A 16,782-nucleotide genomic window follows, 5' to 3' on the forward strand; every position below is an offset into this window, starting at 1 on the left:
ACAGCCCAGGGAGGGAGACAAGCACAGAAATGTAAGTAATGATCAAGAGTGATGGAGTTCCAGGGATTGCAGTATGGGGTGGTTGGTTAGATCTGTCTGGAGGGGTTGAAGAAGTTCCCATAGAGGAGGAAGCACAGGAACTTGAATTTGAAGGGTGGATGTTTTGTAAGTGAAAGGAAAGTAGGCACTCTAGGTTTCCCAAGTTTCCCAATGGATGGAGATGCCTTTGGGGAAGGAATCTCAAGCCCATTCTCCTAACCCTTGTCTTCCTAATCTCCAGGTCCCCACACCAAAGTTGTGCGGCGTATCTTCACCAACAGCCGGGAGCGATGGCGGCAGCAGAATGTGAACGGGGCCTTTGCCGAGCTCCGCAAGCTGATCCCCACACATCCCCCGGACAAGAAGCTCAGCAAAAATGAGATCCTCCGCCTGGCCATGAAGTATATCAACTTCTTGGCCAAGCTGCTCAATGACCAGGAGGAGGAGGGCACCCAGCGGGCCAAGCCTGGCAAGGACCCTGTGGTGGGAGCTGGTGGGGGTGGAAGTGGGGGAGGGGGCGGCGCGCCCCCAGATGACCTCCTGCAGGACGTGCTTTCCCCCAACTCCAGCTGCGGCAGCTCCCTGGACGGGGCAGCCAGCCCGGACAGCTACACAGAGGAGCCTGCGCCCAAGCACACAGCCCACAGCCTCCATCCTGCCATGCTGCCCGCCGCCGATGGAGCCGGCCCTCGGTGATGGGTCTGGGCCAGCAGGATCAGCCAGGAGGGCGTCCTTAGGCTGCTGGGATGGTGGGTTTCAGGGCAGGTGGGATGAGAATTGGGCCGTTCTGAAGCAAGGCGGTGGACTTGAACTTTCCTGGATGTCTGAACTTTGGGAAGCCTTTACTGACCCTGGGTCTGGTTTTTCTGTTTCCTGTACCAGTAGGAGATCAGAAAAATGGAGCAAAGTGGTAGGTACTTTTTGTGAAGACGCACGGTCGTCCCTCTTCCCTCAGTCCCTAATCCTTCCCAAGTAAGAGGCTGTGGTTGTCACTGCTTTTGGCCTGGAGTTTGGGATCCCTGTCTTTCCTGAGACCTGGGGTTGTCAGCTCTCATCTGAGGCATCCAACAGTCTCTGCCTTGCCTTTAGCCCCTCCCAAGCTGGCTGGGGTGGCCTGTGTGGCCACTTCCGTCCATATTTATAGGTACCCAATAGCTGCCCATTTCGTGAGCCCCATCTTCACCCAGGTCTATGTTGATCCATCCAGCTTGCCAGATGCTGCAGAGTCACAAGCCTCGAGGTGCCTTCTTCAGGGCCTGGTTGAAGATGATCAGTGGACAGTCTGCTCTAGATGAGCTGGGCCAGAGGGTCAGGAAACCCAGTCGCCCTTACTTCTTGCCCTGGGCATCAAAGTTCTGCTTTCTCCCCACTGAGACTTGTCTTCCTAAGCCTGGGGCTGTGGAGACCGTGTCTGCAGCCCTGAGTAGAGCCCTGTTGGGCTTTGTGTGAAGGCAGAGAAAGGGACAATGATATTAGAGTGATATGGAGCAAGAGATATTTTGGGCATGTGGACTTCAACTCCTCCACATCACTGTTCATGCTGGCGAGTGAATGCCAGTGTGCTGATGGGCGTATGCTGGTGCTGAGTAGATGCGCAGCCCCATCTGTGCGTTCTCCTAGATGCTTAGAGGGATTTCTTTGCTGTAAGATGTCTGTTTGCTGATGTTCTGGTCTGCGTTCTGAATTGAGCACAAACTCTGTCCTATGAATGCTTTGCATTTGGAATTTTTGCTTGACTTCAGTTATTGGTGGAATCTTTAGCTCTCAATAGGACCAGGATCCAGCCTCACTTCTAGGGTATGGGAAATCCAGTCAGAGACCAGGCCCTGGCTAAGACCCAGACATACACACATTCACTTAGCAGAACCTTAAACACCCCTCAGTTGTGCAGCTGTCATCAAGGGTGTGTCTGGGAGGTTAGTTTAATGCAATAGAAGTGCTCCCCTCTGAAAGTTGTACATGAAATTTTTGTAAATCACATCCTTATCCTTCATCTTTTAAAGAAATAACCACTGCAAGTCCTTTTGTAAAGTGAAGAATCCTTTTGTAGAATGAACCACTGCCCCTTCATTGATTTCCTGTGTCAATCCAGATGGTGGGATGTGGTTTCCTTAAGGTGAGGCCTGTCTGTGACCTGCATCTAAGCCCAGGGGACCAACTGCACAGAAGTCCTCTATGTCTGTCATTGTACCCTTAAGTCACCCCAGCCCTCTCCCTCTAGGATCTGCCTTCGAGGTCAGAGGAAAGATAGGCTATGGTCCTGTCCTATGAGTTATTGTCACGCAATAACTCATTACTGTGGCTGTCTGGAAAGCCCTTCTTATAGTTTGGGCTTCAACCCAGTGGCTTGCCCTCACCATGATGGGGCTCTAATTCAGCCATGTGCAGACAGATAATATGTCTGCTCCCCTCCCCTTCCTTTTAAGGAAGGTCCAATTCTTGAGCTTGGGGCAACATTGTTCACCTTTGTAGCACTCTGGCTCCCCATTTAATTTCAGGCTCCCCAGATCATGTTTTGGTGAGCATTAGGGTTGGTTCCTTTCCAATGTTTGGAAGATCCTGTGAGGAACCCCATCTGTCTAAAGATAGAGTCATTGCTGTAGGATCTAAAGCCGTTTGCTTCACAGTGAATTCGCTTGACTTAGGAATGAGAAGTAGCCACAGTGTGGATGGGTGGACGGGTTTCATGAGATGGATCAGATAGTTTATCAAGAACTCAAACTTCTGGCTCCCTCTTCTTTCAGACTTGCCATGTGACTCTGGCTTGGCCTATCTCCTGGGGCTATGGTGTGGACTGAATGGGATCATGAAAGTAGACAGTTTTGAGAGCATAAAGAGCTTTTTTTCCCCCCTCAATCTTAATCCTGCAGTGGGCTTTTGCAGCCTGAGTCCACGACCTAGGCAGTGGGTCGGTGTGCCTGACTGCCCAGCATTTGGGTAATTTTGATTGTAAACCACTTTGGCCTGAGTTATCGAGATTGTCCTCATTTCTCCAGATTATCTATTTTTTTTGTTGTTTTTTGTGAGAGACAGTGTCTTGTTCTGTCACTGAGGCTGGAGTGCAGTGGTGCCATCATTGCTCTCTGCAGCTTTGAACTCTGGGCTCAAGCAATCCTCCCACCTCAGCCTCCCGAGTAGGGAGGACCACAGGTGTGAGCCACCACACCTGGCTATTTTTTACATTTTTTTCTTTTTTAGTAGAGATGGAGTCTTGCTATATTGCCCAGGTTGGTCTTGAAGTCCTGGCTTCAAGCAATTCTCCTGCCTCTGCCTCTAGAAGCACTGGGATCACAGGTGTGAGCCATTGCACCCAGCCCAGATTGTCTTAATTTCTGTCTTGTTCCAAGGCCAGAGACAGTAATGAGAATGGAAAAGAGATATGGGAACACTGGCAGACTATGTAAAATGTAATGCAACTACCCAAAACAAGCCTGGTAGGAAAGGGCAAGGCTTTAGGTCTTTGTAAGAACTAAAGAAGATCCGTAATTTTTATTTTCACCCTCTGTACCCCATGACCTTATCCTTCCTCTCCTTCCTTGTTACCCATGAAAAGCTGGCAACATTCCAAGAATAGCATCTGTACAAAGGGGAAAGAACATAAAGGTAAAACAAAACAAAACACAACATTTTGAGAACAAAGATGACCATAACCACTGAAGGGAATCACATCTTGTAAGACAAATTCATATTCTTTTATTTGTTATGGCAAATGACAAGATGGTACAACCTTTATTCTTTTCTAAAATAAAACAAAGGGCACAGCATCTATAGTCAGCTGGCAACTATTTCTGCCTTTTGGGGGTGGGTCTGGCCGTACTTGTGATTTCGATGGTACGTGACCCTCTGCTGAAGACTTGCCCCCTGCCCATGTACATAGTGCATTGTTTCTGTGGGCGGGCCCAGCACTTTCCGTCAATGTTGTACTGTATGTGATGAATTAAGTTGGTCTCTGCATTTTTCTGCAGAAGAGGAGTAACCGCTCTAGGTACCTTGATCTTTGTACAGCCCAGAGGCCAACACTGTGGGTGTGTGACTCTTTAGCAAAAAAAAACCCATGTGGTGATGATGTGTGTATATATATAAGGATATATCGGGAAGATTTCTAAATAAAAGTTTTACAAAGGGGCCTTAGGACTCTGTGCTTGCATTGCACCCCTAGGCCTCAGACTCGGGACATTGAAAGAAAAGGCATGGCAAGAAACTGTTTCTCCTGACGTGGGGAGCCTCCAGGACTCAGTTGTAGTCTTAGGAAGTGGGATTCCACCCTCGACCCTGAAGGCAGGCCTGTTGGGGAGGAGACAGCCTTCCTCTATAGGGTTTCCATTCTTTCCCTCTGCAAGCCTCACAGAGGGGGCCTGTCCCCTCAGCTACATGCACCCATGCTTGTAGCTCAGGAAGCCTCAGCAGACATCCCCTCTTTGTGTTGGGATCAGCTTCCATGGCTGGGACAGTTGTATATATCCTAGGTTCAGGACAGATTAAGGCCATACCATAGGAGGGCCCCAGGTTCCCTGATGACTCAACAGTGGCGGCTGCAGCTCTTTTTTTTTTTTTTTTTTTTTTGAGACGGAGTCTCGCTCTGTCCCCCAGGCTGGAGTGCAGTGGCCAGATCTCAGCTCACTGCAAACTCCGCCTCCCAGGTTTACGCCATTCTCCTGCCTCAGCCTCCCGAGTAGCTGGGACTACAGGCGCCTGCCACCATGCCCGGGTAGTTTTTTGTATTTTTTAGTAGAGACGGAGTTTCACCGTGTTAGCCAGGATGGTCTCGATCTCCTGACCTCGTGATCCGCCCATCTCAGCCTCCCAAAGTCCTGGGATTACAGGCTTGAGCCACCGCGCCCGGCTGGCTGCAGCTCTTATGCCTGGTTCTTGAGGACTGGGGACTCAGTGATGAAGTCTGAAGGCATTGGAAGTCGAGAGCGGAGGTTCTGTGGCAGGCTCCATATCATCTGGGAGGACTTCCCTGGAGGTTCAGGAATGGGAATGTGGTTTAGATGATACAACCTTTATTGTTTGCCAAAAATAAAACAAAGGACACAACATTTGGTGCTAGGGGAAGCCACTGCATGTGAACCATTTGATCCTCAGGGATATCAGTAGGTCACACAGGCACTTCTAATGAAGTATCATGCCTTCCTTTCTTTCTTTCGTTTATTTAAATATTTTTTCAAGATATGGGATCTTGCTTCTTCTAGCCTTTTGCCCCAGCTGATCTTGAACTGAGCTCAGAAGTTCAAGGGTCATCAAGGTGAAAAAGAAACAAAAGGTGCAAAAACCGGAAGGTTTTTGTCTCAGCCCCTTGAGCAGCTGGGACTACAGCATGTGCCACTGGCACCCTGTTTCATTTAACAAATGTTTATTGAGCATCTAGTGTGGGCCTGGTATTGTTCTAGGTACTGGGGATCCCACACTGAATAAAACAAAGATCCCTGTTCTTGTTCTGGTGGAGCTTAACCTCTAGCAGGGGAGACAGTAAACACACAGACACACACATCTTAATAAATATGTTGATTCTATAGTAAGTTACAACGTGATTAGTATTAAGATAAAAGTTGTGCCAGGAGGTGAATTCAAGGACCTCACAGATAACTCTGGCTCCTTTGGGGTGAACCTTGTTCATCCTGCCAGGCTCTGACTTGGCTGTTCTTGTCCTCAAGGCGCTTCCAACCACAGATAGGAGGGCAGAGGCAGGGCAGTGCTTGGGGACCATGCTCTGGCCTACAGAGAAGCTCCTTGGTTTTTGGAAGCTCCCAGGTGTGCTTCTCCCTGGTACAGGACAAGGAGGTGCCTGGGATGATAGGACGGTGAGATTTAGCCTTGGGGTGAGCTGGCTGTGGATCTCAGCAGTGGTGGTGGTGGCCTGGTCTGTGCTCACAGGTGGGAGGAGCAGTGTGAGGAAGGGACCTGTTGTTAAGGGCTTGAGGGAGAGAAATGGGAAAGAGTGATCAGAGAGGCAGGAGAAAAACAGAGAGTGTGCTGTTTTAGAGACTTTGGTGTTCCAGAGGAAAAGGGCCTTTAGGGTGAAGGAAGTGGTTAGCCAAGTCCAAAGCGGCTGAGTGGTCAAGCAAGAAAGGCCTGCAAGTGTTGATTGGATTTAGCAATATGGAGGTCATTCATGACTTGGATGACAGTGACACAAGGGGAGGGATAGAGGCAGAAGCCTCACTGTCCTGGACTAAAGAATGGGAAGAGAGGCACACCATTTCCAGAAGGACTTTTCCCAGGAGAGGGCAAGGCATTCCACGTTGAGGTCTGGAAGGGCCCGTGAACTCTGCAGCCAGCGAGGCAAAACAATGAGGTGATAGAATGTCCAGGCTGCCCTGACCCTTGGGGGCCACCTGGGCTAGTGTCCATGTCTCCAGAAGAGGAGACAGGCCCAGAGAGGAAAAGAGTCTTTTCAGGGCCCCATGTCCCATAGTGGTCGGCAGGGGAGGACCAGGCTTCCCACCTCCCAAGACAGCTCAGTTCCTGAGGCACTGGGGGCCCCTCTGTCCTCCAGGGGAAAGGACTGCAACTGGGGCCTTGCCTGAAATGGCCCTGCTGACGAGGTCAGTCTCAACCCTCACCACTTTTTGATTCTCTTTGCTCCGACTGTACCATCATTTCTATTCCAGATCACATTCTTTTATTTTTTTATGACCTTCTGGTTTTTGCACCTTTCATTTCTTTTTCCCAGGACAATCTACCCATCCTCTCTTTCCGCCCTCCTTTCATTTGGTTAACTTGTCCTCAACATCCAGGAAACTGCCCTGACTATGGGGTCAGCTGCCTCTTTGGTGCCTGCCACGGGCCTTCCTTTCCTTGTCTGCTTTCCCACTAAAACATGAGCTCCTTGAGGCAATACCACGTGCGATCTATCTCTTTGCCTCCAGTGCCCTGTGATAGACCTGGCACAGGGTGCTTTCATCATTTGCTGAATGAGAAGATTCCCCTCTATGGAATCTCCTAGCTCCGTTCTGAGGCCGGCATGGAATGAAAGAGTGGAGATGGGTGGGAGGCAGAATCATTGCTACAGAGATGCAGCTCCAGGGCCTTCTGCGAAAGCCATGGTCCTGAGCTAGTCAGGGGCAGATGTACAGCTCCACCCCTAGCACTGCTTTTGTTGCTGCGGGCAGAGGGAGGACGGGTGTGGGCTTTCTTGGGCTGGGCCGCAGCTGCCTGGTTATCATACTGGACCTGGGTGGGGTGAGGTGGGGAGATAGGAAGATTGGGAGGCCGTTGATCTGGTCTGCTCACGGCAGCCCAGCCTCCTCATGCCTGCCCGCTACCTCCTTCTCTATGTGCAAAACAGCTAACTGTTCCCTAGAAGCTAGTACTCCCCCTCTGGCCCCACTGCCCTTGTGAATCAGTAAAGTACCACTGACCAGCCTGTGGGGACACAGGCCATGGTGCTGGGCATGGTGTCCAGCAACAGAGGTTCTGCCACTGTGAGTCAGAGTAAGGAAGGGAGTAAGTGTGGATCACCCAAGCCATCCTCCCCATTGTGCGGAGGAGGAAATGAGAGGCCTGGAGGGGAAGCGGCTCGACTAAGGTTACCCAGGATTGGAGTCAGATCTGAGTCCAGAGCCAGTGCTCACTACCTCTCAGGAAAGGAAGACAAAATAGTCGACAGGTATTTGGTGTCCTTAGAGCGAATAGACCTGGGCTGTGCAGGGACACAGCAGCTCAGCCTGCCCCAGCAATCTGCTAGGACTATGAGCAATCAGTGTGAGTGCTGGACAGCTTGCTTCAAGCAGTGGGCCCGGCTTGATGACAAGCCCAGTGGATAATCAGGGCAGTCAATTTGGTATCAGTTCAAGAAGAGAGAGGCCGGGGCACAGAAGGCAGTGAATGGGAAGGGCAATTGGGCCAACAGAAAGAGGCTGATCTTTGGAGTCAGACCACTGGGTTGAAGTCCCAGCTGTGGGACTTTGGGTAAATCACTTTACCTCTCTGAGGTTCAGTTTCTTGGTCTGTTAAATGAAGATATTAACACCCATCTTACAGAGCTGTAAGGGTGGGATTTCAAAATAATGTATGTGAAGTGCTTATGTTTTGTAGAAAACAGCCATTATTGTTCACGGAAATGGGATTGGGATAAGGGTATGCTTGGGAATGGCAGAAGACAGAAAGAAGAGGAAGATGTAGGAGCCCTCCTCATTCACAGCAACAGGAATTCCTGCTGAGCAGTGCTGGGGAGCCAGCAAGGGGCCACCCTGGCCCTGTCTACAGGGGCTCACAGGCTGGGTGAAAGTGGGGTGAAGGGAATGGATACACAGCCCTCCACCCTGGAGGCAAGTGCTGTGTGAGAGAGGCCTGGTGGCCATGGGAGACTCAGCTCTGGCAGTAGAGACCCGGGGTGAGCAGTAGCTAAATAGAAGGAGCCTGAGGAAGAGGCTTGGGGAAAGCCTCCTGGAGGGGGTGCCATTTTCTGTCTTGGGCCCCAGCATCTCTCAGTGGCAGATGCGGGCCGCCCCAGGGATGCTCATCCTCCTGGGTCCCCTCGTCCTGTCCATGCCACCTGGCTCAGGGCTGGGCTGCTGGAGCTCCCTGCTGCCCACTGTCCTGTTCCTCTGGCTCCTCCTTTCTCTTCCTACCTCTCCCCACTTGCTTGGTCCGAGCCCTGCCTCCCTCCCCAGCTCCCGGCCTTTTCTGTCCACACAATAACAGGATGTGATCCGTTCGAAGAGAGGAAGTGGGGAGGACGGGCAGTGCTGATAGCGCGTTTCTGACTCTCCACTCTCCACTCCTCCCCTCCCCTTTGGACCAGCCCCTGCAGCTGCCTCCTCCGCTAGGCTCTGTCTGGGTCTCCCTCTGGGTTCAGAAGGGATGAGTTTGGGATCGTTAGGCCAAACCTATGGAGAGATGCACACTAGCCATGCTCTCTGCAGAGCCTGCCTTCCTAGGAGATTCACTGGGTTAGCTTTGGACCCTGGGTTATTCTGAGCTGCTGGAGCCTGAGGATGGCAGATGGGTCCCTCACCTCTAGGCAGCAGGGTGCCACCTGTCCATCTGCTTCCCGAAGTCCACATGTGTCTGATCCAAGCAGAGGGATGATAGAATCAGTGGAATATCCTTATCAGGTACTGTCTATGCTTGGCCTTGCATAGCATGTGGGATGGGCTGCACGATGAGGAAACAGTTTCCAAGAGGCAAAGCAGGAACTAGGAACTAAGCTGGAGCTAGAACCTAGATCTGCTGGTGTTCTATCACCTCTCTTAGGTCAGCATTGTCAAATAGAACTTTCTGTGATCATGGCAGTGTCCTGTGTCTGTCCTGTCCAATGTTATAGCCACTAACCACATGTGGCTCTTGAGCACTTGAAGTGCAGCTAGTGCAAGTCATTGCATTTTTATTCATTTAACACAGTGATTTATTTATTTATTTATTTATTTATTTATTTATTTATTATTATTAGTTTTTCAAGACAGAGTTTTGCTCTTTCCCCCAGGCTGGAGTGCAGTGGCACAACGTCAGCTCACTGCAACCTCTGCCTTCCAGTTTCAAGCAATTCTCCTGCCCCAGCCTCCCAAGTAGCTGGGATTACAGGTGCCCGCCACCACACCCAGCTAATTTTTGTATTTTTAGTAGAGTCGGGGTTTCACCATGTTGGCCAGGCTGGTATCGAACTCCTGACCTCATGATCTGCCCGCCTCAGCCTCCCAAAGTGCTGGGATTACAGGTGTGAGTCACTGTGTCTGGCCAACAGCATGAATTTTAAGTTGAATTATTCTGAATGTAAAGGCCATGTGTGGCTAGTGGTTGCCGTGCTGGACAATGCAGTTTTAGCCTTTCTAATTCATTAAGTCATTGTACACTTACTGTCATTTTTGCTGAACAGGGAAGTTCTAGGAATGCAGACCAATCAGGTAGTTGCAGGCATGTGGAGTGCTGCCCTAGAAGTCCACCAGGGCAGGAGTCTGACTCCCCTGGAGGTCATGCAAGGCTTCCAGAAGAAGTTGGTTCTTGAAGGATGAATAGGAATTTGTCAGGTGTGCAAAGAGAGGAATGGCATTCAGGGTAGCAGGAACAGCAGGACAGAGGTACAGCCTTGGGAAAGAGTGGGCTGTGCTTTGGAAGCTGCAGCCTGGGCAGCTGGTAAGGCACCTGTGGTGGAGAGTGTTAGGGCTGAAGAGGTCTCAGGGCCTTGAATGCTGCGAAGCAATGGGAAGTCACAGAGGGTTGTGAGCAGGTAGGAGGACATCAGATCATTTTTTAGGGACTCTCTGGGTAATCAATGTGGAAAGGCCACACTGAAGGCAGGGAGACCACTGAGGTGTCAGAGAGCTGCAGGCCCCCACAGCATGGCACAGCGAGGCTGCTTAGAGAGAGGCAGGAAAGCTTGTCTTCCTGCTTCCACAGAGTCAGACAGCAGGATATGTTTGAGAAAAGCAAGACTGCAGTGCTATGGTCCTAGGACTTGAAGACCTGGTGCCCAGGAGAGCCCGGAATCCTCCTGCAGCCAAGCCTCAGCGAGCTCTTTCTTTTCCCAGCATACTTCCACAACCTCTCCACCTATTCCACCTTCCTACTTCATTCCTATTATGATGCCAGTACCCAGAGAAGAGCAGAGATGAGGCTCTGATGTGTCAGAGTAAAAATGCTTTATGCAAATCCTCTGTGAAGATCAAGTGTTGGTAGGAGGCCGGGGGCCTCCACATCCCAGACCTGGGAAGCTCAGAAAGAGGATGTGAGTCACCAAAGTTTAGCCTCAGCTGCTCTAAGCCTTGTGCTGTTTATGTTCAAGGGCTGTGCTTTCACTTCTGTTGTCCTGCTGATCCCTGCTGATCCCTCCCTAGAATCCAGTGTAGAGGGGACGGTTACTCCTATTTTACAGATGAGGAATACTGAGGTCACAGAAGCGATTTGCCCAAGGTCAAGTGGCTAAGAGAGAAGCTTAACTGGAATTCCATCCTGGGCTGTTTGGAGAGCCAGTCCCCATACTCTACATCAGGTGAGCTACGAATACTGCCATGATCACTACAGACAGGCACTGCACAGTTCCAGACAGGACTCCTCTGAGGGGAAATCAGGGGAGGGCCCCATGTGCAGGGGGAGGGGTAGTTTGGCTCTGCGTTATTTCATGAGTTCCCTGATTTAGGGGAGATACAATGTCTCCTGACTCAGTCTCACTCATGCAGATGGTGGTCTGATGATAACATCACCTGCCCCTGCCTGGCTCCCACACCCTTGCCATCCCGTGACAAGAGTCCCCCAAGACCCCTGCCTTTCCAAGACCGAGTAGAGCTACGGGACCAAGTTGGAAAACCCTTTCCCACCCAATGCCTGGTGACAGCTCAGCCAGCTGAGCCACAGGAGCCCAGGGTCCTCAGCCCTTCCCAGCTAACCCTCTGCGGCTTGGGACCTGTGGTGTTCCTGTGTCCCAGGCTCTGCGGGATCTCGGAGGGGGCTGGGCCTTCTGCCCTCTGGCAGTTCCCACACGGGCTGGCTGAGGCTCCTACTCTCTGCACTCCGCCCCTCTCTCCAGCAATCCCCTGGGAGCCACTGTATTCAATGGGCTATCAGGCTTCCCCATCACTCTCACGCCCCCGTCCATTACCCCTGAATAGGTGGGATCCAGACCCACACAAGCACTCCCAGCCCCAAGTCCCCAGCCAATCTTTCCCAGGATCGCCTGGGACCTCACAGTTCTGATGCATTACCTGCCTAGCCCTGCTCAAGACTCAAGGTCCTGAGAGGCTGGCACTCCAAGAGACTGCCATTCAATTGTTTGGCAAGAGCATATTCTAAAGCAGCAGTGTAAACTCAGCGCCAATACCCTCAGATTGTAAGATTCTGCTCAGTAAGCCTCAGATGCCAAGATTCTGCTCAGTGAGCCTAGTCCCAGGTAAAAGTTGGGATCTCTAAGATCTCCGTTTCCATCACCCTAAGCACTGCCATTCGGGGATTCTATGTGTCTCCAGCGTCCTTTGGGTTTTTGGCAGCTGCAGCAGCTTCTGGCCACAATACAAGGAGAGGCCTACACGGGGTGGGGCAGGCAGGACAGGCGGTGGTTGCCTGGCTTGTTTTTTTGAGGGGAGGTGGGAGGCTGTTGGCCATGGGCCCCTTTAGGGTCCACATCTGCTGGGTTGGGGCTCAGCCAAAGCCGGGCCGTCCAGTCCAGTTGCTGGGCTGCGGAGGAGAGGCAGGGAGCCCGGCTGGCAGGCTGTGTGATGCTAATGAGGCAGGGAGGCGCGGCTTTTGTCCTGCACTTGTCCTTGCTGGAGGGTCCTCGGAGAGAGAAACAGGTCCCTCCTCAGACCCAAGTGGCTGTGATTAGCCTTCCATCACTCACTTTGATGGCTCCCAGTTCTCTGAGGGGCGTGGATAGGGACTGGGGAGGGGAGCCAAGCAAGCCTGGTCCTGTGCCCATCCCTGTGCTTTCCAGGGGGCGTCCAAAAAAAAAAAAAAAAAAACCACACTGAGTCAAGACCAGAGTGACAACACTGCTCCATCCTCTTCTCCCTGAAGGGCCCTCAAGCTCCCCAAGGGATCCAGCGCATCCCTTCTGACTTTCCAGCTCTGAGCCTTTGCCACACCTGAGATGCCCTTTCTGTAGACTCCCACGCCAGGAGCAGGTTTGGGTCAGACTCAATCTCAGGTGCTGCAGCTGCTGTTTCCCTCCACCCCCGGGAACTGGGGCCTCTCCTATTTCTGAACGCACAGAGCCCCTGAGCTGTGTCTAGGTGCTGCTCAACATCGCCTGCGTTCGAGTCCTGACCTCATCGCCTTGTTTGTTCATGAGCTGCTCAGTCCTGAGGCAATGTGTCACTGGTTGGTCGCTAATGGTCCCATCCTGCCCAGTGTGTGTGGGGCCCACCCACAGGAGGTGCTTAGTGAATATTTACTGAGTGATCTCATCAGACTCCAGGGTGGGTGAGCACAAATGAATCATTAAAGTTTGTAATGATTCATTGTACAGATTGGGAGGGATGTGACTTGTATGGGGCCATGCAGGGTGGTGAGTGACTTAGCTCCCCAGCATCTGCTCTAGATCTCTTCTAGAGCAGGGCATCTCCAAGGTGAGTCCGGGGACACCCAAGAACTCCGAGGAGAAAGTTCAATGGGACATAAACCTGAATGGGAAAAATGTTACATCTTTATTTTCATCACCCCGTGACTGAAACTTAGTTTTTCCTTCCATTGTTAACGTAGGCAGCAAATCACAGCACTAGCAAACAGCGTCTGCGACTTTGGTTACCAACAGAAATTACATCCCAGGTGATAGATTACCTTGAAATATTGTTCCCAATCATTGTCTTTTTGAAATTATGGTTGGTATTAGACCTGTTGCTAGATCTTTTCATTTAATCCATGAGTAGGGAGGCACACATACAATTACATCATAAAAATTTAAAATATCTTGACACTTGTATTTCAATGCCTTTGATTTTCATTATTCTATGTATTTTATTTTTAAGGCATTAATTTTTAAGGGGATCATAGACTCCACCACACTGCCCCAGAGGTCCATGGTACACAAGGCCAAAGCCTCTGCACAAAAGAGTGTCCTCGCTGACCCTCCAGCCCAGAGCTTGCATCTTTCCCGGCTCCATCTCTAGTTGGGAAGGGTTTGCATCATACACTGGCGTCCTGATTTCATAGGAAAGTTGCAGGAGAGGTAGGCACCTGCTTGTGTGATTGAAGGGGGCTTGAATGCTCCAATGTAGCCCCTTGGCCTGTCACTTTTAAAATCAGTATTTGTTGAGCACATCACACATGCCAGGTCCTGTTCTTAAAGCAATGACCAGAATAGAGCAATGAAAAAGAAACATTTTCTTTGGTGAAGTTTATATTCTGAGTGGAGAGACAGATGATAAATAAGAAAAATAAGTTAAATAAATAGTGGATTGGATGGGGATAAATGCCAAGGAGAAGAATGAAACTGGGAAAGGGAGTGGGGAGCGTGTGTGTGTGTGTGTGTTTTAGGGGGTTTTCAATGAAGGGAGGGCCTTTTTTGGAAGTAAGCAGGAGGATCCCACAGAAGAGGGGTCACTGGAGTCAAGACCTGAAGGAGATAAGGCAACAAGCCATGCAGATGTTTGGGGAAAGAGTGTAATGGAGGGGAACAGCTAGTGCAAGGGCCCTGAGGCTGCAGTGTACCTGGCATGGACTGGTCCAGGGCAGCAAGGAAGCAGGAATGGCTGGAATGAGGAGGAGAGGAGTGAGAGATGGGTTGCAGAGGTACCACATGGAGCCTGTAGTCCACATAGGGACTTTGGCTTTTACTTTGGACGGGATGCAATACCATTGGAGGATTTGTTTTATTATTCTTTTATTTATATTTATTTATTTATTTTTGAGACAGGGTCTCTCTCTGTTGCTCAGGTTGGAGTGCACTGGTATAATTATAGCTCACTGCAGCCTTGATCTCCCAGGCTCAAGCAATCCCCCTACCTCAGCCCACTGAGTAGCTGGAACCACAGGCAGGCACCACCATGCCTTTGTTTTTTTTTTCTTTTTTTTTTTTGAGACGAATTCTTGCTCTGTTGCCCAGGGCTGAGTGCAGTGGCGCGATCTCGGCTCACTGCAAGCTCCGCCTCCCGGGTTCACGCCATTCTCCCGCCTCAGCCTCCCGAGTAGCTAGGACTATAGGCGCCTGCCACCATGCCTGGCTAATTTTTTGTATTTTTAGTAGAGACGGGGTTTCACCAAGTTAGCCAGGATGGTCTCCATCTCCTGACCTTGTGATCCGCCAGCCTCGGCCTCCCAAAGTGCTGGGATTACAGGTGTGAGCCACTGCGCCCGGCCGCCTGTGGTTTTTAGTAGAGATGAGGTCTCACTATGTTGCCCAGGCTGGTCTGGAACTCCAGAGCTCAAGCAGTCCTCCAACCTCGGCCTCTCAGAGTGCTGGGATTACAGGTGTGAACCACTGTGCCCAGCCCCATAGGAGAATATTGAATAGGCAAGGGACTAAATTTTCAAAACAATCTCTCTGGCTGTCATGGTGAGAGCAGAAAGAATGGAGCATAGCAAAATTGGGGAGATCTGTTAGGACACTATTGTGATAAGGCTAATGAGAGATAAGGGACTTGGATGTTGTACCAATGGAGGTGGTAATAAGTATTACTACAAAGTCTAGATATATTTAGAAAGAGCCAAGAGGACCTACTGATGGATCCAGTGTGGAGAGCGTCAGAAAGTCAAAATCAACTATGAGATCCTTCCTGTGAATTGCTGGGGGGCTGGAACACCACATACTAAGCGGGAAGGCTGTGGGAGGAGCTGGTTTTCAGTGGGGTGAGCTCAGGAGCTCAGTTCAGACATCTTATGTTTGAGACACCTGTCCGCGGAGTGGTCTGGGCTGGAAATGTGACTTTGGAAGAGATCTGCATTTGAATGGTATATGATGCAGACAGGGCTGGGTCACCTGCCGCCATTCAGCGAGCACTGTGCGGAGTGCTTTCTAGCACCTTCTCACCTCACTCCCCCAGCAAACCCAAGAGGAGGCTGCTATTATCACCCCCTTTATATAGATGGATAGACTAAAACCCAAGGGGGCAAGGGACTCACTAAAGTCACACCACCAGGAAAAAGCAGAAGCGGATTCCAACTTATATGTGTCCCATTTCAGAACTCAAGCTCTTTAACCCATATGTACTATTGTAATTTCTTCTTTTTTATTTTCTTTTTATTGATACATAATATTTGTACATATTTATGGGGTACATGTGATTTTTGTTACATGCATAGGATGGATAATGATCAAGGCAGGGTATTTAGGAAATCCATCAGCTCGAGTATTTGTCATTTCTTTGTGTTGGGAGCATTTCAAATCCTCTTTTCTAGCTCTTTTCTTTTTTGAATCAGAGTTTCACTCTTGTCACCCAGGCTGGGGTGCAATGGCGCGATCTTGGCTCACTGCACCCTCCACTCCCCAGGTTCATGTTCAAGCAATTCTCCTCCTCAGCCTCCCAGGTTGCTGGGATTATAGGCGCCTACCACCATGTTCAGCTAATTTTTGTATTTTTAGTAGAGATGGGGTTTCACCATGTTGACCAGGTTGGTCTTGAACTCCTGACTTCAGGTGATTTGCCAGCCTCAGCCTCCCAAGGATGGTGTCAATTTTTTAAATTTGAGCAACCGGTTATATGGTGGTGCCATTTACTGAGGAGCATAGAAGGACAGGGGGTACAAGGAGAGAAGCAGGCTTAGGGGAAAGAGTAAATTCACTCTGGGCACGCCGAGCTTGAGATGTCTGTGAAATCAAGTGGAAATGCTGACAACATAGTTGGATATGCAGACTTGAAACTGCAGAAATACCAAGCCTTTAAATATAGATTTGGAAGTTATCAACATAGAGGTGGTAATTTACATCATGGGATTCACCCACCAAGAGGGTATGGAATGAGAAGTGGAACAAGATCTGTGAGGAATGCAGCACCTCAAGCTAGTCAAGGGGAGAGAAACAACTGGAGGAGACAGAAGAAGCAACCAGAGAAGGAGGAGAAGAATGGGGAGATGTGGAGTGCTGGATAATGGGGAAGACGGGTTCAAGGTGCTAGGAAGTGCTGGGATTACAGGCTTAAACAATCACGCCTGGCTGCTATTTTGAAATATGTAATACACCGTTGTTAGCTGTAGTCACCCTATTCTGCTGTTGAACAGTAGAACTTATTCCTTCTATCTCACTGGATGTTTGTACCCATTAACCAACCTCTCTTCATCCCACACACCTTTCTCAGCCTCTGGTAACTATAATTCTACTCTACCTCCATGAGATCAATTTTTTTTTTAAGTTTCCAAATATGAATAAGAACATGA

The 16,782-nt window shown here is 50.2% G+C and overlaps 1 protein-coding gene across 20 annotated transcripts in view; it reads left to right on the top strand.

Moving 5' to 3' along the window:
* The window catches only part of TAL1 (TAL bHLH transcription factor 1, erythroid differentiation factor), a 51,768-nt gene that overhangs the window by 15,724 nt on the left and 19,262 nt on the right, over positions 1-16,782 (top strand). For 16 of the 20 annotated variants that reach the window (XM_023221547.1, XM_023221548.2, XM_023221544.2 and 13 more), the window contains one exon: positions 281-4,166. In XM_023221547.1, coding sequence (XP_023077315.1) covers positions 281-735 — 455 coding nt within the window. In that variant the 3' untranslated portion in view covers positions 736-4,166. Of the gene's footprint in view, positions 1-280; positions 4,167-10,855; positions 10,973-11,159; positions 14,269-16,782 lie in introns of those variants that run through there. The other 4 variants (XR_003309710.1, XR_002733516.1, XR_002733514.1 and 1 more) reach the window with 3 other exon arrangements.

The sequence above is a fragment of the Piliocolobus tephrosceles genome, chromosome 1 (assembly GCF_002776525.5).
Source record: "Piliocolobus tephrosceles isolate RC106 chromosome 1, ASM277652v3, whole genome shotgun sequence".
Classification (NCBI taxonomy): Eukaryota; Metazoa; Chordata; class Mammalia; order Primates; family Cercopithecidae; genus Piliocolobus; species Piliocolobus tephrosceles.